This window comes from Strix aluco, chromosome 5, assembly GCF_031877795.1.
Source record: "Strix aluco isolate bStrAlu1 chromosome 5, bStrAlu1.hap1, whole genome shotgun sequence".
Taxonomy (NCBI): Eukaryota; Metazoa; Chordata; class Aves; order Strigiformes; family Strigidae; genus Strix; species Strix aluco.
In genome coordinates, this window is record NC_133935.1 from 75,159,852 (window position 1) to 75,186,674 (window position 26,823).

The window sequence follows — 26,823 nt, forward strand, 5'->3', positions numbered from 1 at the left end:
AAAAGGGCTAACATGTCAAGGAATCATTTTAACGTTTTTAAAATAATACATGCCTGTAGGGACCAGTTTTACGATTTTTTTCATGGTCTCACTGCATAAGAATTCAAAAAAATTTTTTTCCTACCACTTTTATATCCAAAACCAAATCTCTAAGAATCTGAGAGGTGGGTCTGTTCTCCTGGGCAAGAGATAAAGCTGTCATTATGTTGGAAAACATTTATAAGTCAAGGACTGAAAGATGAGCTCTACGAAGACATTTCACTACTAATTCCTGCATATTCACAAGGAAATTGATCCCTATGTACCCTTTGCATCCCTAAAGAAATAAAAAACTACATCCAGTCACTTGTGAGACCGACCACTCTGAGGCCCAGGCTGACAATGTGCTTCTCAGAGAGCAGAGCTGGCAAAAACATGCTCCTCATTAAAAAAGAAGAAAAATAATTTTAAGTCTCTTGAAGCATTCAATCAACATGAAATCTTTCAGAAATTTCCGGTTTTACATTCATTTCATGACTGGCACATCTCCGATGCCTGGTGCATATACTACATTTCTTAAAGGACAGAGCACTGGTGCCTGCTTTTTCAAATTAATTTTAGGCAATAAATCCTGAGGCTTTTTCACTGCAATTTCAGGACAACCCAACTGGGGTTTATTTAACAAACAACACGGCGTTCCCCACGTGAGCACACCAAAACCAGCCAGGCCGTGTGCTGTATTGCATCACTGCCGGCCAGTGCCTGCCCCGTGCTCCCCAGCGGTCTTTTTATAAAATTTAAGTTCCATCTATGTTATGTAGTTCGTGTGTGTGCATACACATGCCAAAGGGAGGGCTGAGGGTGACCCCCCGGCTACACTCAGGGCCGCGCCCACGACGGCCGCAGCCACCGCCTTCCCCCCGCCCGCCCCGGCTAACGGTAACGACGCCGCCGGGCGGGGGCGCGCATCAGCCCCGCGCACACGCGCGCCGCGCGGGCGGCCCCGCGGCATTCTGGGACTTGTAGGCCGCGGCGGGCGCGCGCCCGGCGGGGGCTGCGGGGGGGACTACGAGTCCCAGCCGCGCCCGCGCTCGCCCGCGGCCGGCAGGGGAGGAGGCGGGGGCTGGCGGCCCGCCGCAGCCCGCCCCGCACCCCTTGCGCTCACCTTGGGCGCGGAGGGGAGGCGGTGCGCGGCCGCCGTCGGGCGTGACTCGCCGCCGGGCTAGAAGGAGGCAGTGCCTGGAGGTGAGTGAAGCGCGGGCGGGCTGGCGGAGGTGAGCGCGGCGCTGTGGGGCTGGTGGCGGGGGGTTCCCTCCTGAGGGGGGTTCCCTCCTGAGGGGGGTCCCTCCTGAGTGGGCGAGCCTTGCCGTGAGGAGCCGGGTCAGGGTCGCGCTCTCCCGGTGCCTGCGGCTCTAGCCCGGTCATTCCGGGACGGGGGCTGGTCTGGGGGGCGGGGGTCTCGCACGGTGCTCCTGCCTCTCACGGTGCCTTCCCTGCTCCCTTCGCCCCCTCTCCCCGCCGTCCCCTGCCGCCTCACCCCGTGCCCTCCCTGCCGGTCCCCGGGGAGCTGCCGGAGCTTGGTGGGTGGCGGGAGCGGTTTAAAAGGCACTTGTGAACGCGGTGCTCGCCTCGGCGCCTCACCGAGGCAGCGGGCTGGTCTGCGCCTCCTCCTTAACGCGCTCCTTAAAGCTCAGGGGCTGTTCGGGCAGCAAACAGCACCCACGCTGCTGGTAACTGTAAGATATACGCCAAACACCCGGGCTAGCTTGCAAAAAAAAAAAAAAAAAAAAAAAAAAAACCAAAAAAAACACCAACCAGAAAAAGTGGAAGGGGAAACCAGAGGAAGGTGGAGGGATCAGTCATTTCCTCGTCTAGTGACTGCAACTCGCTGACGTTAAGCTGCCGGCTGTCAGTTTAGGTCAGAGCGACTGTCCAAGAAGTCTTATAATTACAAGAAATAACCGTTTTGTGCCTTGTTACTAGCTTCAACGCAAAGATCTTCAAAACCTTGACTGAACTATTCCCCATCACCACCCCAGTTTTCTGGCAAAGAATAATGTTGTGGCTTTCCCTATGTCAGTATTTTTCAACTTCTGGTCTGCGAACTGTGGGAACATTTTGAACTCCTTAGAAGGGATCAGTGAAAGTAACCAGGGAAAGCCAGCCAGAGAAGTAAGTAGGCTTAAATTTGATGTGCTGGTGCCCATACAGCTGTTGCAAAACTTTTAATTGTCTGAACGTTGAAATACGGCTGAAAGTTGTTTTCAGGATGCTTCAAAATTTCAGATAACCCGATGGCTGTTGCAGCAGGCATTTAGAGATAGTCCAGTAGTAAGAAGAAGAAGGAAAAAAAAATTACTGCCATTATTTTTGCAGATGATTCAGCAGAATGTACATTCATAATTCTTCATATCTATCACAGTAACAGTTGCACAGCATTGGTTTGGATGGGAATGACTGACAGCCTTAACAAGGGTCTGGCCACTGGAATTTTTTTGGCCGAAGTTTTCACAAAGGAAGACTGAAATGTTCAGACAGACTTTTAAAATGTCTTCTACTAAATGTGCAATAGAATGTATTGTGGGTTAACAGGAGTCTTGATTTATATTACAGAATTTTCATAAGTGAGATGCTACTTTACTAGCTGCTGTAGAAATGGAAAAACTAAGATCGTTACCAGTGCTGTTTCAGAAGCAAGCATGTGTAGGTGACTTGCACTGCATTAACTCTGTGGGGATCAACTCTCGCATTGGCCTTCCTCAAGTGGTAGTAATCACACTTTGAAATACTTGGTTTATGGCAATTCCAAGTCTTCTCAGGATATGGTAGGTGTTCCAGTTCTGCATTTAGCAGTATTCCTGAAGTGTTTTATTAATTGTCCTGCAGTGTACTGTGAAACATCTCTGAAATGGAATGGGGAAAGAGTATAGGGAGAAAATGGAGTTTCACCCATGCGAAGCTGTTCTTGGTAGCTGATAAAGCATATTCATTTGAGGTAGCATTTACTCCCTTGTATAGACTTCAGGACCTTAAACTCAACAGTTTCATGCTAAAAGCTTCACTACGCTTAAAGGTATATTTGTGGGGGGAGCTGTGGCAATATTGGGTTATAACTAGAGTCACATTTCATTGAAAGAAAGCTCTTAAGTCCAATAAGAAAAAAACCTGCTACTACTTCCAGTCTTGGTTCTAAGTATATCTGTCCAGAGCTGATGGGTTTTTTTGATTTTACTGTACAAACTCTGTGTAGGGTAACAGTTTGCTTAAAGGCTGACATAGTTACAGTTTAAAAAAAAGTGAAGATGGCTGAGCATAGATCTGGAGGAAAGAGTTTAGGAAATGGTGAAGTCTTTAGCCTCTGCCACAAACTGAGCCCAGTTTATGAGATGAGTGGAAACTGAAGTGCTATGTCAGGTTCAGCCATCATATCTTAAGACTTGGGGCACCAAACAGCCATCAGGTATTGCCTTTTGTTTGGAGTTTCTAGTCCATTACGGTGGTTCAAATCATATCTTTAGCACACAGTTCTTCATAGGTATAGTAGTCTGTCCCCAAGGATGCAGTGTTTTTAGAACTTAATTATTCCAAAACCACATGGGAACTTGGTTATTATTTAACATGACACTAAAATCATACGATACTGAGGCACAGATGTAGCACATGGCTGCAGTACCATTGTTCTTTTGCTAGTAACTTGAGAAAGAAGAACTGAACATGTGTTTATCTGCTTTGACTAGTATTCTAATATAGACAGACCATTATTGTCTTAAACTGCTATTTATTTGGACTGTACCAGTAGGCTCTGTAAACATGACCAAGACTTTTGTGCAGCCTAGAGAACCGCAGAATCCTTTGAGCTCCCCTGCCTCTCCTGGTTTGGCTGATCATCTGCTTAAGTCAACCCTGTTGGGGAGCTGCAAAGGAACTCGTGACTCTGGAGCCTGGTACTTTTTCTGTGTCTAGAGGAACTTTTCCCCTGGAGAAAACAAGCCTCCAACTGGTGGGGGTTTTCTGTTCCATGTTTTCTCTGTGTTACCCCTCCCCTGTGCAGGCTGTCCTAGCCATGATGGTTTGCTCAGCTTGAGCTTTGGTTATGCCAGTTGTTACCAAGCTAGAGGTCAGTGTGGTAGTAGCAGCTACAAGTAATGTTGTAAACTTGACAGGATTGGCCTGCAACCAGAAATAATTAGGCCCAAACTATGTCTGATTTAATAGGCAGCTGTTAAGGCTTAATATATCATTGTCCCCTAGTTCCCTGTTTGAATGCACAGTGACTGAAGCATTTGCATTATGGTAACTTGCCTGGCAACTTCTTAAGGGTATCCAGACAGTTTCTCAAATTGTTGTCCTGTATGGTAATGTCAGATCTTTAGCTGGGCAGTGGATCTCAAAGAATAATGAAATTACAATGACATTGTATCTGTGCATGTACATTAGATGTCAGTTTGATGATTAAATCATAGTATGCAAAATTCCTAGAAAGAGCCTTTGTCACTTCAGCCATTCATTCTTCCTGCACTAACATTAGCACATGGGGAGAAAGCCAGAAAGCCTTTCATTCTTGTCTACTAATTAATGCCATCTTCTCTCCAACACTGAAGTGGGTTGGTTTAATTCATAACTCAAGGTTCAGTAGCTTTCATGGATTCCCTCATTTCTTCATACTAGTCACTTTTTTTCTGAATAGCTTTACACAAAGGTCTTTTGGCATCTCATGCGTTTCCCCACGATCCAGTGTTTACTTCCTTCTGAATCTGATGAACTGCTGACTGCTATTTTTTCTTCTATTTTATTGCTGATACAATTTTTCCATAAGAACTGGATTTCTAAAGCATGTGTTTTTCTGTCTGATCATTTGGTAGATCTATAACCTTTAGCACAAGAAGACCATGCTGAAGCTAAAATTCTCAAGCTCAAGTTAGCCTAATGATTTCCCAGTTAAGTTTAATGAATTGAACATCTTCCTTAGGCTGATGTGTTTCCTTCCCTAGATCTGTTAGCCAGCAGGATCTTTTCCTGCTAGGTGGTATTTCTTGATAGTCCTTCTTGATAGTATTTCTTAATATGGCTACAAGAACTGCCATTGCTATTATTTTATAGCTAGTTATCTACAGCTTTTTGCTTTTCAGAAGTATGAGCAGCAGTGAAGTCCAGGTCTTGTAGTTATTTTCCATGTGCCCAGGTAATGAGAAAGCTATAGACAAACAGACGGTGTCAGGCATTTCCATGGGTTTTACAAGTCAGTTGTATTGGTAAGATTTAGATTTTGTTAATGATCATAAGATCATTATATGAATAACTGGCCTATGTGGGAACTTGGACTACTATTCTCAAAGACTTGCATTAACTATTTCTTTTGTGCAGTAGCACCTTCCATGTGACAAACAATAGTGTGATTGCCATCTTGGAGCTTTTTGACAATGATTCTGTATTTTCACTACTGTGGTGAAGTCTCTCTTTCTCCAGCCTTCACTAAAGAATTCTTACTAGTTTTGCACAGGCGTTGGATCAAGTTTTGCTGCTCTGCTTTGGTTATTGCCTACCATTTTGTGTGTTCAATTTTGTTTGCATTCTTGTGGTGGTGTAGGTTGGTTTGGGTTGTTTTTTTTTCTTCACTAATTAATAGATTTTAACCTTTTAATTGAAAACCTGAGATTCTGCCACCCAGACTGGGCTAGAGATAAAGTCAAATTGTTCATTTTCATTTATTGTATGGAAATCAGATTCTGAGACAGGGCTGGGACTTTGGAGAACTTATCAGAAAATCTCTCATAACTAAAGCATGGACAGAATTTTCCAATCCAAATCAAAGATTGCAGTGTCTGTCATTTGAAACATCCTTGTTGGAGTTCGGTCTGGTAGGGCCAGACCAAATTAAGGATTGAGCTGATTAGGCATTACAAAACTTCAGTTTTGGGCACCTGGTTTTCATGGAGCAGAATTCAGAACTCCATATACCATTCAGGAGAAAACTTGGATTGCTGCTCAGAGGTGCCCACAGGCAGCTGCCTGTTCCTGTTCTCACGGAGCTCTGCTGAGCTCAGGCGTGTCTGAAGAGACATGTCTGAGGAGTCATGTCAGGAACAAAACCACAGATCTTTCATAGATACAGGCATCTGTAATATCTTCTCTAAATACTGAAGTTTTGCTGTTGCTGTCATAACTTTATGGCATAACATAGTTAGTCATTTCCCAGAGAAAGCTAGACCTGAGTTCAGTTACCACTTGAGCATGTTGTGATTTAACCCTGCATCTCGTGCTTTACTAGGATAGTGTCATAGCTACACAGCTTTGACTTAACATTGTTTTCTAAGCCCTCCCTATTTCTTTCAGGTTTATTGTTTCTTCTGTCTCTGGTCCATTTCATTGTTCAATTTGAATTTTGTTCTATACCACTTTTCTTGTTTTCAGTTCTGGATTATGTATTTCTGTTTTGATTTCTTTGCCAGTTTTGCATTTAAAATCAGTGCTATGATCTTTTTTTCACTATGGCATTGCAATGCTATAGATGGTGCTGTATTTGTGTCTACATAGCTGAACAGATGGCCTGAGTCTTTAACTTACTACAGATGTAGTGAGTCTGATTATTTTTTTTTCCCTTTCTGGTGACATTTGTTTCTTTTGCATATGTGTTTCTGAGGGAATGTTCTTACAAGAAGTCACCAGAAAATTACTCCATGAACCTTTCTTCATTTCATTTGACGATCCTCAGCCCAGACACCCTTGTTGCTCTTCCAGTTCCTTCCTTACGACACCCTGTTTTACTGTTAGATGTTGCAGGAATCAGTTCATGCTGGGCTGTTCTGTGAAACACACTTGAAGAGTCGGCTGGAGAACTCTTTGCCTTTACAGACCTGTTTGAACTAAACTCTGTGACTGACATCTTTACAAATCTGGTATAGGTGATGTTTTGGTAGGTGGATTCTTAGCTTACTGCATGATTGGATGATGAACACCACTCTCTTAGAGCTCTTCACAGAATATACATATCTTCAGTTCTACCTAATAAATGCCACTGATTTATGAAGACCTGACCAACACATCTGAGGGTCCTGTGTGCTTCAATAGCATAGTAAACCTAAAGTATAACTGCAAGGACATTGGCCTGGTAGGTTGTTTTATCATTCCTGTACTCTATAGCATAGAACCTTCAACATATGAACATGTTGAGCGCCAACCAGTAACTAGCATCAGGCCAAAGCAATTTCTGTATATTGTCCATCTTGTTTGATTGTTCGGTTTGGGTTTGTGGTCATTTCTTTAGCTGTGTGAAGGTTAGTCTTTTTACTTGTGTAGTTAAGAACAGACACAGGGCTCTTCACATTAAAATGTGAGCTCTGTCATGAGCTACAGAAGAAATGCAAAGCCACAAGGTGAGTCCGCAAATAAAGCGGGGGGGGTTGCTCTGAAGTACTTATCAGAGAAACTTCTCTACATGTTCATTTTGCTTACTATGAATTTTAAATATTTCAAGGAAAAGTAATGTTGGCCAGTGTTTGTGCACTCATGGCCTTTATATGTAGCTTTGGCATCAAGATGTTGAGGAAGGTCATTCCCACTAGTTGGCAATCACCTTCAGAACATGAAGCAACACCCTTAAGTACATAGGAGACAGGAAAACTCTATCACTTGGATAATATAATCTTAACCAAGCAGCAGTTGCATAATTGGGAACAGGATCTGTCACAATCGCGTCCTACTTACTGCTCATGTAGGATTTGGTTTGATACCCAGTGCACAAAAGATACATACAGAAAACATGTGTTATAATGTAGTGCTAAGAATGAAATATTTCTTCCAAATGCAGATCCTAACATCGATAGGGAAGTTGAACTTTTCAAAACTAGCAGGAAGAGAGTTGCAGCTTAGATAAATAGTTATCATTACTACTTTCCCAGAGAGTGCCTGCCCTATGCTGAAGTTCTTTGGCTTTGTCAGAAACAAGTTCTTCAGGAATTTCTTCAGTCATGGCAGTGACTGTAGCCCGTTCTGCAGAGGGGCAAATCCTTTCAGAAAGCATTAGGAAGAGGGCCTTGTAGAGAATGCTTGGAGACATTTCAAAATCTTGTGTTAGTTAAATAAGGTAGTTACTTGGTGCCTTGTTTTCAACAGTGAAACTGGAATATAAATTTATAATCCCATCCTACACCCCCTCTTCTTCCCTTCCCCCACCCCAGTCATTTCTTCCTGTGACCACACTGTTTTACTGTCCTCCAGCTTCCCCTGTGACTTGAGAGGTTTGCACTATAAACATGATGACTGAAATGATTCTGGTTATAAATAACAACCTTCTGCTTTGTTTTGTTTATTTTTAGCTTGATGCAGCACTTCAGGGGCTAGTGATGTGTGTAAACAGGGTTGATGAAGCAGATAAGGAGGGGGGACTCTTGGTGGCTTCTCTGCTGAAGGAGGTGTATCATGTAACTTCTCCCTTCTGCACAGACACTTGTTTGATGTCTGCTTGTTTCACTTTGCCAGAAAAGATGAACCAGCTGTTGGAGGTCACTGGTGCACTGAGGTCACATGAGCTATAGAAATTATTCTGAGTTAGCTTGGTGCGTATGCATGATCTTGATTTATGTTCTCTCCTTTGGTCATCAACTGGAGCTTTATGATGAAGACTGCTCCAACATTTTTTGGCAGTGGATTGCCTCTGGAAAAATGAAGCTAGCTAATGATTACCTGTCTCTGAGGGGGTGTACATCCTTATCAGATGGCTTAAGCATGACAAGGGGGTCATTGGCCATGGTAGCATTCTGATTAACTTATCTGATTCCACTATCACTAGCTACTGCTTTTGGATTTCAAAAGGGATGAGGATGGCAGATTCAGACCCAAGGTCACTAAAGCCATAAAAGGCAGGAACAAGAATGATCATATTTCCATGGGTTCTCATGGTCATCAACGTGTTTACACTGAAAACAGAAGCCATCTCTTATCTATATCTGAGAGGGAAGGAGACCAGTGTTCTGCTGCTCAAAGTGCTCCAGGTGTTTGCTTTATGTGGAATTGATTAAACAGCTCAATCATCATAACAGGTTCCCAAAACATTCTCTTGTTGAAAACAAACAAGATTGCTGGTTGATAAGAGATACCATTAAGATACTAATGAATTTATTAGTCCATGGAGTAAATCTTTAGAGGCTAAAGTATTTTTTGTCAAGGAACATGAAATATAAAGTACCCCTTATCAGTTACATAATTTTTTATATATATATATATATATATATAGGCCTAATTTGTTACCATTTTCTGAGACAAGAATCTCTGTGCCTCACATGTTGTTATTATGCTCTTTTCAGTGGATAAGATCAGTTTATTAGGGAAAAATATATTCCACTGAATCCAACAGCCTAAGAAGGCAAGGCTGCTGCTGCTCCATATCCCCAGGTCCAACCAGTATCAAGGCTGAAGATGTATTCCCAGCAGGCATACACACACAGAATACACAACATATTTCCATATGTACATGGCAAATTGCACAGATTAGACAGGCAACACAGCCTCATCCTCCTCCCCTCTCTGACCTAAGAGGTCCAATAATGAGACTATATATACATTTGAGGAGATATAGGTGCACACACACATCTGTACAAAGTGAATCCCTCCAGCAACTGGGCTCAGACACTCAGTCTACCCAGTGGGTAGTTCCTGCATCCGAGCCTCCCCAGTTGCTGGCAGCTGGGCATATGAGCCCTCAAGGCTGCAGCCCCACTCCAATTGCTGGTACAGACCATCACATGTGCATACATGTGGCTGTCCAGGACTTCGTAGGTCCCAATAGCTGCCTTGCTGTGCTTTTACTCTTAGAGGTATGCAGATGCTCTCACACCCAGAGCTGGCAGGGAATCCCATGGTCCCATAGCTGACCCTCCTATGCTGCTTTGGACTGGTGGAGATGAGCCTTTGATGGGCTGATGGCTCCTGTGATGGATCTGGGAATAGCCCAGCAGGATATTATCCAGGCTCTCTGTCCTGCCGTTGTCCCTCTGAGTAACTCTGTGGATGAGTGGAGCAGCTTTTATCACATAACCCAACACAGGTTATGTAGCCATCTTGCCTTTCTGTGTGGTACAGAGTGGAAAATTTGCCTGCCTAAAAGATGTATAGGATTTCAAGGGCCTGATTTTTATTTTTTATTTTAATTTTTTTCACAAAGGTTCTCTCTTGGAGTGCATTACTTAGCTTAGGACCTACACAAGGAAAATTCTATTTGCTTCACAAGTTATTTCTAAATTTGTGAAGCTTTACATGAAGGCTACAGGTCTAAACCATCTTTTTGTTAGTGGGTTAAGTGGGAGTAGTGGAGGAAGAATGAGGATGATAAGCACAGTCCAAGAAAACTAGGAGAATGCATTCCTTATGACCCCACCCAGTCATTTTACACCTTTGTGCTTGTTTTTAAAAAAACTTCTATTCCGGCTTGGTCTAGTTTTATGCATATCACTCAAGGTGATAAGTGGAAGGGCATAGGGCACTGGGGAATGAGGCCAGAGAGGAAAGAAAGAAATGAAAGAACATGTGCTTCCTAAAATTGCCTCGGTTTTTCTGTCTAGCATGTTCAGACAGTAGGAACAGACCTTGCAGTAACTCTGCTTTTCAGTGTCCATTTGGGAAAACATATTTTACAGAGTGGCAGTATTTCCACCAGCCCTTTGGCTGATGGCAGTCGCCTGTATTTGTAAGCTTAAAGGTACAAAATACTTCATAGACTTTGCAGCTCATAATCAAATTTGGCATTCCCCAGCACAGATGCATTTTTCTACTATAACACTGTACTAGTCTTGTCCACCTGTGCTTTTTCCTCTATTTAAAGCAACTCTGTGCTTTGTTCCCAGAAGAAAGATTTTCTGCTCTTTTAAAACAGGCAAATCAGTGGATCTGCCACTGACTCCCACCCGTTGCATTAGGTAGCTCAGATACATTTCAGGTTAGATACACAAGGTTAGGAGCAAAAGTGCCCCATTTTGTAATTATAAGCCTATTAAAACTGCAGTAGCCACACGGTACACTATTCTTGTTGTCTCCGGCTTTTTTTGTTTGTTTTCTCCCCACAGTCATATTTTGAATCTAAGGAACAGCAGCCAAGTCATGGTCCTTATAAATTTTGTGGCTGCATTCTAATTCATGTGGACTGGATCAAAAATTATTGTCCTCTACAAGAATCAGTATAGATGCTTAACAGCCCTCCTTTATCGTCTAAGATTGGGAAGAGAAAGTACTTAATTATTAGTGATAGTGTTAAAACTTGATGTTTGCTTTACTTTTTTTTTTTCTTTAACACCTTCAATTTGATAATAGCAGTAAAGACATAAGACAGGCCTTTATCAGTCAGATAAAGAATTGCCAACTCCTAAGTCTTTTGCATGCAGCTTTTAACTACTTCAGCTCAACTCTTATCTGGCTGATAAGATTAATGGCAGTGTTTCTTATAGCTTTTTAATGTTATTCTTGCTATGAAGTTCAAAGGTTGTCCAAGAGCAATATTCCACTATTAATTAAGACTCAGATGCCCAGAGATTGCTTTTCTCTTCCTTTGGGTAAAGGTCTGGCAGTTTTCAGAAATCATAGCAGTAAGCTTTGTCTTTATGAAAATGACAGTACCTGCTTTTGCCCTTCCTTGAGCATGCTGGGTGTGAAGTGCAAGGCTGAATTTCCAAGCCTTGGATATCTCTGGTGGTAGTTTGTCATACTGCTATGCAGCAAACACATGGAGAGACTCTTCAACCAGTCACCAAATGCTGCTATTTTGCTACCCTGTGGACAATGCATATTATCTGTTGTATATACAGACATCTCAATCCTTGTTCTGTGTGTGCTTTTGCAAAGGAGGTGGATGTCTTTATTGTATTATCTACAGCTTAGTATTCAAAATGGTCATCAGAGAACATGGTTGTGTACGGCTGTTAAGATTAGGTTGGTGACATGACATGGAATATAGAAAATTATGCAGCCAGCTGTAGTTTTGGGGTAGATTTAGGACCTCCTTTAATGGCATGTGATTTGTTCTCTGTGTTCTGGTATCCCCTGTGAACCATACCTAAACACAGGATCCTACTGTATCCTCCCTCAGGTTTCCTTTTGTGTTAGATGATTCTCGTGATTCAGTGCAGTATAACTTCCTTGTTCAAACAGAATCAGAAATGCTCAATTAAAAACCTTCAGACTGAGTGATGGTGAAACTTGAGTTGTGACCCCTGGTAGTATTTCAGACTAACACTTGCCATCATCTGGATAACTGATTGAGAGTTGAGCCCTGTTCAGTTAGTCAAATACATCTGTATCATTTATTTCACCATGACAAACCAAGCGAGGACTGAACTTCTGTTGTTCTGTATATTCTCACAGTACCTGGAAGAGTCTGGGCATGTGTACAGAAATGAAAAAGGAACTGGAGATCTTAAGACCTCTCCACGCCCAGATTTACATTAAAAACCTGTGTGGCTGTTCCAAATATTCACCAGTCTACTTGAAGCTTAACCAACTTGAATGTGGAAAGTATGTGTCCTGATCAGGACCTGAATTGTTTGGGGTTAGCAGGGGGCTGTTTTGTGTTGCTCCCTCTTTAGGAAGAGGATAAAAGGGGTGCATGCTTTTAAAATCTTCGATAGAAATGCTTTGATATTATATTCTCATTTTATTGGAACAGTTTGGCCAAAAACAGGACTCTGAACTGATTTGGTTTTTGCCTTTTGCGTGCAGCTGTAGTTCTTATTTGTTCTGATCTGAGTGGGTTTTCTGTTTAAGACTGATTAAAATTGCTTAATTTGTAAATGAGGCTGATGTTGCCAGAATGCACCAATTAATTACCGGAAAAGATATGTTCTGTGTGAATAATGACATAAGGGACCATTATGGAATCACAGAATTGTTGAGGCTTGAAGGGACCTCTGGGGATGATAGAGTACAACCCCCTTGCTCAAGCTGGGTCACCTAGACCAGGTTGCCCAAAACCATGTCCAGTCGGCTTATGAGTATCTCCAGGGATGGAAACTCCACAACCTATGTTCCAGTGTTTGATCATGCTCACAGTAATTTTTTTTCCTTATGTTTAAACATAATTTCTTGTATTTCAGTTTGTGCCCATTGCCTATTTACTCCCTGCTGCATCAGGTATTTATATCCGTTGATATGATTTCTCCACCCCCTCCTCCTCTCTCCAGGCTGAACAATCCCAGCTTCCTCGTACATCAGGTGCTCCAATCTCTTAATCATCTTTGTGGCCCTTTGCTAGATCCTTTCTAGGATGCCCGTGTCTTTCTTGCACTGGGGAGTCCAGAACTGGACCCAGCACTCCACATGTGCTTCAAGTGCTGAGGAGAGGGGAAGAACCACCACCCCCAGCCTGCTGGCCATGCCCTGTGTAACACAGCCTAGGATACTGCTGGCCTTCTTTGCTAGAAGGACACATTGCTGGCTTATATTCAAATTTTTTGTCCACCAGGACCCACAGGTCTTTTTCTGCATAGCTGCTTTCCAGGTGATTGATCCCCAGTGTTTACTGTTGCATGGGGCTATTTCTCCCAAGTGCAGGACTTTGTGTTTCCCCATGTTGAAGTTCATGAGGTCCCTGTCTGCTCATATCTCCAGCTTGTCAAGGTACTTCTGAATGACAGTGTAACCGTCTGGTGCATCAAACACTCTCTTCAGTTTTGTATCATCTGCAAGCTTGCTGAAGGTGCACTCTGTCCTATCATCAGGGTCATTAATTAATATACTAAATTATATTGGCCCAGGGTATCAACATCTGGGGTACTCCAGTAGTGACTGACCTCCAGCTGGACTTTGTGCTGCTAATCACAACCCTTTGAGCCTGACATCTCAGCCAGTTCTCTGTCCACCTCACTGTCTGTTGACCTAACCTGTATTTCATCAGATTGTCTTTGAGGATGCTATGGGAGACAAAGCCTTACAAAGCCTTAAAAAATACAAGATAAAGAATATCACTGATGTTTCCTTTTCCACCAAACCAGTCATCTTATCATAAAAGGCTATGAAGTTAATGAGGTGTGATTTTTTTTTTTTTTTTTTTTCCTTTATAAATCCATGCTGACTATTCTCAATCAGCTTCTTGTCCTTAACATGTTTGAAAATGATTTCCAGGGTTACTTGTTCCATCACCTTTCCAGAGATTGAGGTGAGGCTGACCAGCCTGTAATTCCCTAGATCCTTCTTGTCTGTCTTGAAAGTGGGAATGACATTGGCTTTCTTCCAGTCCTTAGGAAGCTCCCCAGTTGTCATAACATTTCAAAGATAATCGAGAATGGCCTTGCAATGACACTGGCCAGCTCCCTCAGCCCTCATGGGTGTGACCTTTCAGGTTCCATGGACTTGTGTATGTCCAATCTGCTTTAAATGTTCCCTTACCTGATCCTTTTGCATTGATTGAAGTTTTCCTTGCTCCACACTTTCCCACTGGTCTCAGGGGCTGGGATTGCTGAAGGCTGATCTTACTGATAAAGACTAGCAAAGTTCATCTTCCACCATGTCCTTTGTCACCTTTTCAGTAGAGGGCCCACATTTTCTATAGTATTCCTCTTGCTGCTGATATACCTGTAGAAGCCCTTCTTGTTACCATTCATGTCCTTCTCCAGATTCAGCTCCAGGTGGACTTTGGCTTTTATAACCCTATCCCTGCATGCTTGAAGTGTCTCTACGTTCTTCCTGCATCATCTGTCCAGCTGCCACCTCTCATACGCTTCCTTTTCATGTATGAGTTCTGTCAGGGGCTCCTTGTTCATCTACACAGGCATCCTACCACTCTTGCTTGAATTCCTGTTACTCAGGATGGACCATTCTTTTCATCCTTGAAAATTGGCCAGCTCTCCTGGATCCTTCTCTTCAGGACTGTATCCCATGGGATACTTCTAAGCAAGTACCTGAACAGGCCAAAGTCTGCTCTCCTGAAGTCTGGGGTTGTAAGCCTGCTATATATCTTATTTCTTTCAGGATCCTGAACTCCACCATCTCATGGTCACTGCAGCCAAGGCTGCCCCCAGGCTTCATATTCCTGACCAGTTTTTCCTTGTTTATAAGTATCAGGTCCAGCAGAGCATGTCTCCTTGTCAGCTTCTCCATCACCGGGGGCAGGAAGCTATCATCACTGTGCCTCAGAAGGTTCCTGGATTGCTTGTGCCCTGCTGGGTTGCCTTTCCAGCAGACACTAGGGTGGTTAAAGTTTCAGTTTCACTGGGCAGAAGTTAATACACTAGGAGTCATGGGATGTCACTGTCTGTGACAGGGCAAGATGTAAAGTAGGAAGTGGTATTTGTGGGTAGGTATACATTGACATGGAAAAAAAGTGCTGCAGATTTTAGTGGCCAAACATACATCTTAGTATGGATGTCATTGCTGTAAATATGAAATAAGATGCTTCAAATACGCAATGTGATAATATGAAGGTGAGAAAAAAGACAGAGGGCTGCCCAGATGGAAATTGCTGGTAGAACAATCCTATTCTAATGTTGACTGGATGAAATTCTGCAGGTAGACAGAAAAATTGTAATGCTGAGAGTTAGAATTTGCTAAACAATAACATGAGAAAACAGTTCACAAAATGTCATTTAGGCTTCTTAATTAATTGAAACTATGGAAAGATGCAAAAGAAGCTTCAGATGTGTTCCAGGAGTACAATGGTAACAAGCTCTGATAGTACCCTTGATATGATACTGTTCTTATAAGTTTTAAATATCCTATTTCACATGATAAAGCTGAAGTAAGGCTTGAATGTGGTGTAAATAAAAAAACTGTAATTTTGGTAAAAACATCCTTTTGTGACTATGTAGGAAAATGTTGCTTATGAAATAATGAGAACTGAAGCGATGCTAGGCAGTGTCTGTCCTAGGAGATGGAGAACAGCAAGCCCTGAGTGGAAAATTCCACCACCTTCATCAGACTAAAGGCTGAAGTAGCGATATTGGTATTTTGCTGCCGGGCAGACTGTATTTGCTGAATCAGAACGTTGGACCAATTGCGGTTAGCTTTGAATGTTTAGGTAGCCATTTGTTTAATTTCAGTGTGATAACCCTTTTCTAGGAAAGTATTGATGAACAGCTAAAAACTAAACACCTCTGGGTTAGCTCCCTTGGTTGAAGGCAAACACATGCTTAAGTGACTTGCTGGACTTGAGCCCAAGGGCCTCGTTCACAATTATGGCTCTGTTTCCCGTTGCACTCACGTTCTGTCATCAAATGTAGTGCTAGCCAGCATCTCTGCTTAACGATATAGCAGTCCTGTCATTTTGCTCATAATTTGAATGTTTCTTGCTCCATATTTCTAGAAGCAGCCAACATGGGGCAAAGGAATTAACAGAGTATCTCCTAAACATGTTAAGATGTTTATGGCACTGAATCAGACTGACTAATGTGTGTTTACAAACCTTCTGGCTAGTTTTAAAAATGTGTACATCTCCTGACTCCTGTTTTAGTAGGCGCAGGACTGAGAATAGCAGTAAGTGACACATCCATTGAAAGAATAACTTTTTGAAAGTAGTGAGTTGTGCGTCCTTGAGATGCTGTCTGGAAAAAGAAGACTCTGAAATGGAGGAGAAAGCAGGTGGATGGATGGAGGAAGCAACTGGCTATCTGGAAGAAAGAAATGGCTTTCTCAGTGTTAAAATTAGAGTTCTGTCTTTTGGGAATGAACGTGACCATTTGTGAGTAAGCAGGAAGTAACTCAGCAACGAAGTAATCATCTTTGGACATTGACATTTTCTTTAAAAACTGGGGAGGGAAAATCCAGATAAGCATGAATATAACCTTCCCATTTTGTTTCTGCCATTATTGACAGAGTAATTAATGCAAGAGCTTTCTTTACCTAAGAGAAGCATAAATTAATGGCTTTCATACAGTAAAGATTGAGTGTGGTTTATTTACTTACTGCTGTTAGACTATCTAATTGGTGCCTTTAAACTGCATTCACAGTTCTTGTCTCCAGCTTGTCAAAATACAGTCTTTGAAAGGAAATGCCAAATCCGAGGTTAAAAAAGTAACCAAACTTATTTTGTCTGCAACCAGGTTTTTCAGTAGAGACTGTGGAACTGTTTTTCCTTGGCTCCTGCTCCATGAGATCAACTATGGAACATGCTCAAGAGCATGAAGCATGTCTTGAGCAAACCCAGAAGTATTGTGTGGAGAGACCAATATATAACCAAGAGCTCTTGCAAGGACAGCTGCACAGACGAGAAAGAACACCTCAGACTTTAAGGCAGAAGATTGCACATTCTTGTCGGTAGGATTTTTTGTCTTATCTTTATTTTATTGGTTAGAAATATTCTAATTCTTAATTGATTCATGCACATAGCTCTTCAAAGAAATCTAAAAGATAAAAGCACTAGCTCTACTTTGATTATTCAGCAAGACTGTGATGAAGTTGATATGTGTTTCTATATGTTAATATATAACCATATTACAGTATGTTGGATAATTAGTTGAACTGTCTTCATCAAAGTGCAAAGGAAAAATATGAAGCATAGGAATGTGAAGTATTAGTCAAATCATGTGTCATGAATTCATAAGACACAGAAGAATATCTGTTCTATTTACATGGAAACACTTACAACCAAATCTGTGCTTCACATGAGCCTTTCACGGAAGAAGAACAGAGATGTATGACAGCTGTGTAGAAATCTGAATTAGTAGTCTAATAAGGACTTAATAGAGGCATTCTGTAGCTTTTAATTAACTGCCTTGGCATATAAGTATCATCTGGATAGACAGAAAATGTTTTTAACTAAGCAACTCTTGCTCTATGGTACCAGAGGACAGTGAAGAGAAACTTACTCTAGTTAAGTTCTCATTAGCTTTACATTTATCTGTGATTCATTTGCAGAGTTGATTTAATTTCTTGCTAGAACCTTGTTCTGCAAGATAACAAATGATTTCAGCTTGACTGCTTGTCTGTAAAATATTCCTGTTCACATGATTTGACATTTAGAGATTTGTTTTGGTCAATGAAATGGCCATTCTAATGGTAATACCACATAATTTCGCCTCAAAAAAACTTACCTGTCCTGAATAAAATTATGTGGATCAAAATCCTCCTGAGCTATGCCTTCTTGTGATTCAATCTGCTTAAATATGAAGAAGTGTGGATGACTATTTCTTCTCTCACTTGTAGCAGTAAGCTTCCTCACTATGCAGTTTAATCCCATGAGAATGCAGAAATGTTAACAAATCTCTGCAGTCCTCTTGCAGTTCCCCTACACAGAAAAGCATTTTTATGATCCCAGTGTTATATTTTTACCCAAGGTTAAACTTTCTTACCACACTACAGTCAGAGTATGATGCATGGCATTACTGGATAGAGATATTTATTTCCTGGCTCTGTTCAGTTGTCATGAGTCAGGGTTTCAAAAGGTTAATAACTCTGCTAAGAGATGCAAGGATCGGTGTTCCTGGCTTCAGTGCCTTTCCTTTCACAGTAAAGAAGGATTATGTTCTCAAATAGTCTTAAAGTTAGCCTATCAGTACTAGTGATAGTAACAAGCATTAGTAAGATAATAGTTTGGAAAAAAAAAAAAAAAGGCATAATAATATAGTGTTATAATCAAAAAAGTAAAAAAAAGTATAAAGCACACAAATAGTAAATAAAAAAAGGAAAAAGCATTGCAAAGTACTTTGAGTGAAAGCCGCTATCGGAAAGAAAGCAAGTTATCCTCAGGAGATTGTTGCTAGGAATGATTTCAGCAAAAAGTGTTGTGTGACTGCTCAATCGTGCATGGACTTGAATGGTTTCCTTCCCACTGATCTCCAGCCTCACAGGACTGTCATTCTCTTCCAGTTCCATAAGGTTTATGAACAGCAACCAACATGTGGTAGAGGGCTAAATTAACTGGAGTCATAGCTGTTTGTGCTTAAACTTTGTCCAGAAATTACTGTCATCAGGGGTATGAGCCTGCCTTTAATGAAGCTGTTTCCCTGCATAGGGATAAAAGACAATTTTTTGGACCCATTTGTCCACTGCTAGTGTCTAACTCTTTCTTTCTGCTTGGTATTTTCAGTTGTTCTTCTAAGAAAGCCAAGTCTCATCTTTACAGTTTCTTACCAATTTTAAAATGGCTTCCCCGTTACCCAGTGAAGGAATACTTACTAGGAGACATTATCTCAGGTATAAGCACTGGGGTTATGCAGCTTCCTCAAGGTGAGTATCTCTCTGGATTTATTTATGCTCTTTGCTTTTTCTGTGTGTGCTTTTATGGTAGTGCTTGACTTCTAGAACAGGTGCTCATGAGAATAGGAGGTGTATTTCAGGTGTGTGTGTGGAGATCAGTACAACATTCTGCAGACCAGCCCATAGTGATGATTCCCTTGAAACTGCAAGTCAGTGGTATGCAGCTAACTCTGAAAGAAGCTTACCTCTCTGATCAATACCAGCAGCTCTCGACAGAGCAACTTTTCACTGTTTAAGTGCATGTCTAAACCTTTGCTGAATGCACCCAATTATCTTCCTATCTCCTCATCCTAAAAGTTGTAGCAAAGTTCCTACAGAGGGTAGCAGTATTTAATAACCATATAGACATAATGTTTCAGGAGAGAAGCTATTGCAAAGTAACCAAATGAAATCAACCAGAGAAGAACCTGCAAGAAATCAGAGACTGATCCCTCTTTCTCTCTTAAGGCTAGAAGTCACCAGTTTAAGCATAGTAGTGGGCAGTGATTTACATGGTGGAAATAAATCAAAAATATCTTCTATAACAAGACTGTAAATCTGTGGAATTTCTATTAAATTACTTGGAAATGTCACCCCAAGTGGAGACTGGCCCTGAAGCAGGAGCAGACTCTGTGGAAGATGAACGCAAAGCCAGTGTTCACTGTTTTGTTCAGCTCTTGGTGACCAGACCAGTGGAATCTTTTGTTCAGGCTGACAAATTACTATCAGCAGTTCCAGAACTGCTATGGGGTTAGAAAGTGACAGCATTTTTACAGCAGTATCATTATGGGGTGCCATCACTGCTGTGGGAATGGCAGCTTCATGCCAGCTGCCACAGTCCCAGTAGATTTCCCCAGGAGGTCTTGGAGTAGAGGGGACTTGTGCAGAGCCCAGTCCAGAGGAGTCCTCATGCTAAGGGTAATGTAATTAAGCATATATAAGTTTACTTGCATTTTGGCTTATTTCATACTTCCACCTCAACTTGTTCCACTTCAGGTTGAGGCAAACCTGAAGAATTAATCTGTAAATCCAGGAAGCCTAGATTTTAATAGGTGGTAACCGTTAAAGCAATGGAATATCCTAACTTAGTCTGTGCAGTTGACTATTTCTGTAGCTTCCTGGTTTTGTGCAATTTTTTTATCATTAAAGATATTTTTTCTTACACAAATATAAACATCAACTTGTCTTAAACTGATAAGTAATGTGGTTAACTGTCAGGCAAATCTGTCATATACTAGACACAAACATTACTGGTTGTATACTGAAACACAGTTTATGTGATGACCAGATAAGGTACTAAAATTTAGGTGGTCAGCAGTGAACTTTATACTTAACTTTGTGACTTTGTTTTAAACTAAACATTATCCTTTCCTTCTGGTGGCTGCAGACATGCCCTTAAACTGCTCCTAATCCTTCCCTTTCTAAAAAGACAAAAGTTGAACTTTTATTTTTCTAGAATGGATGTAATTATAGCAAGCATGAGTTCAAAGAAGCCTGGGAATTATTCCAGGCAGTACTACAATGACCAGGGTGTTTAAGCCATGAACTCCTGTCATGTCAATATCTCTTTATTTCCTTGGCACTGACAGCCTTTAAAAATGCCAGTACAAATGAAAAAGAATAAAATGATATTCAGATCAGGAACTTCACATAGACCCACTCTCCTGGTTTTGAATCCACTGGTTTTCAATTCTGGTCACTTGCACTGTTAAGTTCATCACCATGGCTGTTTATAGTACAGGGTGTTCTGCTGATACTCTTGGCATGAGAGGTAGCACCTGGGGCAGAGAATATATGTGGAATGAGTTTCAGAAGTACTTAATGACAAGCTCATTACTGTAAGAGAATAATTGATATTATCAGTCCAGTTTGATAGGAATATGAATTCTTGGTTAGGAGTCAGACATTGCTTAGGGCATGAGCAAGGCTGTGTGAGCTATTACACTGTGCAAGCATGTTTGGATGACGCAGAAGATCCCTTCCTGGTTTTATTCTTTCATTTTAACCCGATGCTTTGGGTCTCAATTTAAAAATAAATTAATAGGGAGAGGTGTTTTCGAGTATCACTGGCTCTCCATGGTGGGTGAACCATTGCTTCCTTTTGTCATTTGCACCGGACCGTTGAGCTTTTTGGTCCTAACTTGGAGCAGTCTGCCCAAGTGTGGTAAGAACACACAGCTTCCTCAAGTGTTATGAGTCTGCACTTATGAAGGTGAATTGCAGAACCAAGCCAAGCCAGGATACAACATTTTCTTCTCGAGGCTCATTTGTTCAGTTCTGGTGTCTAATTCTCATTAATGCAAGCCATGTAGAACTATTGATTTTGCTGGAACTGCTCAGGACAGTTACACACCATATCACATGGTGCACACTATTTGCTTCTGAGGCTGGTCCCATGATAAGCACACGCTCAGTCACGCAGAGGGGGAGCACTGTGGGAGGTGTTCCTCCCTGGCATCCCTTAGAGCTGCTTCCTGCACAGCTCCATTGCTGTGCTTACCAGCCCCCCCTACAAATAGGAATGGTGTGGATCGCACTTCCGCTGTGTGGAACTGGACAGGGCTTAATAACAAAAAGGACTTAATTTTTGGGAACAATACCAGACTGTATAAGCTCTGTGACTTTACAGATTGTAAAAAATGATTCTCTGCTTATTTTACATTTTGGACCATGTTTTGTGGAAACATAAACTGTTACATCATCTTACTCATTCTGGGGTGAGGGAGGAGGGAAGTGTTTAACCAGTCATAGAATACCATGAAGATCATGTCTGATGAGAAAAAGAGGAGAAGAATCAAACATGTCCCACTAGTTACGGGGTTTGGGGTGTTTCTAATTACATGCTTTGACAGATGAAGACAAAAGCAACAAAAGTGTTTGTTGGCTATTAAGAAGTGCTTCCAACCACAAAGGCAAACCAGAAAGTGCACAGATGTACACACAGACATGCACGCACCTGCAGTGCCTGTGATTAGAGACTTCTGGTTTCCTGACTCAAGCTATTAGGTTTCTAGGCACTGCCCTACAGTATTAGACATATTATAGACTATTCCCTGCAAGACTTCTTGTTTTTTAAACCTGTGATATGTCACTAGATCTCCTATTAAGTGAGTTCAGTTTTAGTAGGCTTAAATCCTTTTGCTTCAGATGGTTTCTTTCTGTTACTTGCCTAACATACGTATTTGTGTCTGTTTTCTAGGTTTAGCCTATGCTTTGCTGGCAGCTGTTCCCCCAGTATTTGGCCTATATTCTTCATTTTATCCTGTCTTTCTATATACTTTTTTTGGAACCTCCAAGCACATATCAATAGGTATATCTGTATGGATAACTGAAAGTTTGTGTGTTTGCGTGTGTTTAATAAAGTTGTAAAAAATAAAATTGGATAAATAGAAAGTGTAGTTTTCCATAAATTCAAATTTAAGTGAATAGGAGAAACGCAAATGTGTCAAATATTAGCAATATTTTTTATTGTTCATTTGTCCATCCTACTTAGGAAGGAATAGAGGAGCATCTTTTATCAGATTAGATCTAGAAATGTGTGCTGTGAACTCCTGAACTATAGTTTCATTGCCGCAGTCAACCGTCTGTGTGGTCAGGATGAATCATTAATTTGCATAATAGAAACTGAGACTCAAAAAAAATGATGGTGTAGAGGTGTGTGTTCACCATCTAACTAGTTTTAATGGTGATGAGTACTGGAGCAGATTTTGGGACTAAAAAATACAATATTTAGGTAGAAAACTCTGTTATAGTTTAATTCCACATATCTCTTAAGAACCACTCCTAAAAAAACCAGGATTTTAACCAATTCTTTTCCTCTCCTAATTTCAGGCACCTTTGCTGTGATTAGTATGATGGTTGGTGGTGTTGCTGTGAGACAAGTGCCTGATGAAATTATTTCTGTAGGCTATAATTCTACTAATGTTACGGATTCCCTTGAATATTACCATGCTAGGGATACCAAGAGGGTACAGGTAGCTGTGACTCTCGCCTTTCTTTCAGGAATTATCCAGGTATGTGCTTGCAGTTTGCTGTAAGGGCAAGTTCAGATGCTGCTGCTAGACTTGCAGTTGCAGGGGGTGCTGGGTCATGGTGAATACCCTGTCAGTAGACTTGTGCTTCAGCACTGCACTGTGTAGAATACAGGCTGCTTCATGGCAGCCACATAACAGAAGTGGGGAAGGGATACACTGGAGGCAAGTCTTTCTCTGGCATCTTGGCTTGACTGGGAAAAATTAGACCTCCTCCCTTTCATTTTATCCCTATTCCATCAGAAAAACTCAACCTGATGTTCTCTAATAAATGAGTACAAACACATATGTTTACCTGTATTCCATACTTAACCTGCCAGTGGCATGGAAGATTTGGTGCCTTTAGGGCTGCTTACTGAACTGTGGCTTTAGAAAGTCCAAGTTCAGGTTTGCCTGATCTGGCTTGGGCATCAAGGTAAGACAAGGTGTCCTGTGACCCATCTGCTATGTAGCGGTGATGTTCAGGCTACAGTGGGAGTCACATGGTTAATATTTCTCTTCTTCGTTAGTTGTGTTTAGGTCTCCTTCGATTTGGATTTGTAGCCATCTATTTAACAGAGCCTCTGGTGCGAGGGTTTACTACTGCTGCTGCGGTTCATGTCTTTACTTCTCAATTAAAGTATCTCCTTGGCATTAAGACTAACCGATACAGTGGACCCCTCTCAGTTGTATATGTGAGTAACTACATTTACTAAACTTGAAAGTTTTGCATTGTCTGGATATAGTATATAAGGCTTTTCCTATTTTTTTAAAATTCTTTTGGCACTAAATGGAATAATGCTTCAGTATTCAAAACTGGGTATGAGGTCTTTAAGTGCCATAGGAATATTTGAGCATCTTAAAGTGCAGCTTGGGTGCAACTTGATAGATCAGGATGGTCTGAGATGGGCAGATTTTAGGATTCTGCTAAATGTAGTTTTGTAATATGAACAGATAATGTTCATTGAAGCAAGTCTCTTGTACATCTTCACTGAAGCAAGTCTCTTGTACATCATGGGAAAATGTGCTACTAAAATGCTTCACGGTAGACCAGACATGTTTTGCAAAGCTAGGAAATGTTTTTCTAAGAACCTTGCATAGTCTGTATTTCTTTAATATCACACACAATTCTTGATGGGAGTATTCTTCATTTCCTGTTTGTGAGCTATTTTGTAGTGTGGCTGGATGCAAAGTGCTGTGTCATCATAAATGTACCTGCTCTTTAGAGTAATGGGAAAAACTATTTTGAAATAGGGACACTCAGTGTAAAACATCACTGTTTATCAAAGACACTGAGCATTAAAACTGATTGTACAGAGCGTGTAGGGATCCAGTGTTTGACATAGCTCATAGACTAGCATTCCACTCACCTTCTGTCTAACACATAGTGATGCGAGAAGACAAAAGAAAAACTATGCAGTGTAAAGCTATGATTTGGTTAGTATGACTTAAGTAAAACTAAAAGCTCTTGTTCACTTGAATTTAAAATTGACAGTTGTGCTCTGAAAAAAAATGTAATGAATCCCATGCAGCAAATTATTAGTTTGTTTAAAGGGACATTTCTAACTGAAATCACAACCAAAGCTTTTAAGTTTCTATGAGCATTGCTTTCTTGCTGTTGTGAACAAGCAGAGTTGAAATGCATCTGAATCTAATATGCCTGCCAGTCTAGGAAGCCCCAAGTTGTTAACACCAAATCAATGCTCTGATTTTGCAGACGAGAACTCCTGAGTGGAAGAGTAGGGAAGATCTCAGATATCTGTGAAAACATAAGCTTTTGAGCAGACTGGTAGCTCAGCAATAGCGAAGCGTTAGGATTTTGGCTACACGGAAGCTACAGAAAATACTTTGTGGGAATCTTTCTTACACATTTGTACAGATAAAACAAACCTTTTGGAAACAAGGCTGCACTAATGATTAACTCCTAAATTTGCTGTTTGGTTCAGTAATCCAGAAACCAGACATACTAACTGCCAAACAAGTAGGAGGGAAGGTATACATTCAAGAGGTACTACCAGGACATCTTGAATTTATGATATCCTGATAGTTGCTGTAATTTTCCTTCTGTCTAAAGAAGGGTATGTATGTCTTCTTTCAAAGACCTCTCCAGAGGTGGTGTTTTTTTTTTTTTTTAAACAGTGGAAGAAAGAGGGGTAATTGGTAGGGGAATCATTTACCCTCTAGAAACTTGGGTGTTCCAGCAAGCTTTCTTTCCTAACACCTTTAATAATGTTTTCAACTAGAAGATATTTGGAATAATGGCCAGTTCAGCAGTGTTGCAAGATCACTGTTATTTAATCGTATTGCTATGGTAACCTCAATGGTTGTATCAGCTGCTTTACCATTTTAGAATGGTTTATGCAGCTCTAAGTAGATGTGACTTGCCAAAGAATATTTGAAGGTATTAGAAAGAGTTTGCATTTATTGCTTTCAGGTAGCTGCCAGTATGAAATATGTGTGAAAACCTTGAGGATAAGAGATGTGGTTTAGTTTAGACTTTCTCCCCCGTTATAGTTTTTTTCCTCCAAATTTTTGACCCATTTGAGGAAGACTGATACTGTAAATGATTGCAAGTGCATCTCCCTCATTGAGATACTCTGAACTTACATGTTTTGTGGGAACAATGGGGATTTTGGTGAGGCACTGATTCACTGTGGTTATAAATGCAGAATGAAAACACAGCTGAACAGCAGTATATAATTTGCTTTTTTGTGGCAAATCTTCATTAAGATTGTATTTTCTTAGGAATAATTATGATTCTTCTGTTGTGTTACAGAGCATTGCTGCTGTGCTTTCAAAAATAACAACAACCAATATTGCTGCATTGATTGTTGGATTAACGTGCATTGTTCTATTGTTGATTGGCAAGGAAATCAATCTCCGGTTTAAGAAGAAGCTCCCAGTTCCGATTCCTATGGAGATCATTGTGGTAAGCCAGTTGTGAAATTCTATAGCTAAATTATATAACTATTCTAAAGCTGTAGACTATCTCATTTTCTGTCAAGTCTTACTGAGCTTTAGAGTAACTTCTGTTGAACATAATTCATTTGAGGCTTGATCCAGTTTAAGATTTGGATACTCATAAGGTTAGGGACTGACATGCCCACGTTTTAGGCGTAAAGTCCCAAAGAAGAATTGAAAACCCAGTTAAACACCCACAGTCCCTTGTGGCAATGGGCAGGTAGAGATTTGTTGTAAAACCCACTCTATCCTGGAGTTTCGGCACCTGAATAATTCTCTGCAAGACGTGCCTCTGAGTGGCATTTCCCACTTGGAGTTCAGGAGCTCGGAACCCCCTCCTGAAGGAAGGTGCTTACAGATGCCCATTTCAGAGGTTCTGCAGGGCTTGCTTGCTTTTTAAAATGCAGTGGTAGAGCAGGAACCAGTGGGACTTACTACTTCACCTTCCTTTCTCTGTTTCTGAGACTGATAACTCACCGCAGCATTGATTCTGTTTCAAATGACTACTCTTAAAATACATGGGTAAAGCAGACTATCTTAATACACACAAAACCCACATCTCTGATAACCTTTCACCTTTAAAATTGGTCGAATTTAAGAATGATTTCTTGGTTAACTAGAGCTCTCAAACAACCTGCACAAAATCAGAGGCAAGAAGGGGAATAACTGAAGGTATAAGTACAATCTAGATAGAAGGAACAAAGAAAAGGGATGCTGTTAGATG

The 26,823-nt window shown here is 41.1% G+C and overlaps 1 protein-coding gene across 3 annotated transcripts in view; it reads left to right on the forward strand.

The window, feature by feature from the left end:
- Window positions 1-1,094: 1,094 nt before the first annotated feature.
- SLC26A5 (solute carrier family 26 member 5) overlaps window positions 1,095-26,823 on the forward strand; it is a 38,384-nt gene continuing 12,655 nt past the window's right edge. Inside the window, exons 1-7 of one of the 3 annotated variants that reach the window (XM_074827863.1) lie at window positions 1,095-1,224; window positions 16,995-17,208; window positions 18,980-19,119; window positions 22,328-22,438; window positions 22,960-23,141; window positions 23,669-23,833; window positions 25,915-26,067. In XM_074827863.1, the coding sequence (XP_074683964.1) occupies window positions 17,042-17,208; window positions 18,980-19,119; window positions 22,328-22,438; window positions 22,960-23,141; window positions 23,669-23,833; window positions 25,915-26,067 (918 nt within the window). In that variant the 5' untranslated portion in view covers window positions 1,095-1,224; window positions 16,995-17,041. Of the gene's footprint in view, window positions 1,225-1,291; window positions 2,152-12,459; window positions 12,478-16,994; window positions 17,209-18,979; window positions 19,120-22,327; window positions 22,439-22,959; window positions 23,142-23,668; window positions 23,834-25,914; window positions 26,068-26,823 lie in introns of those variants that run through there. The other 2 variants (XM_074827864.1, XM_074827865.1) reach the window with 2 other exon arrangements.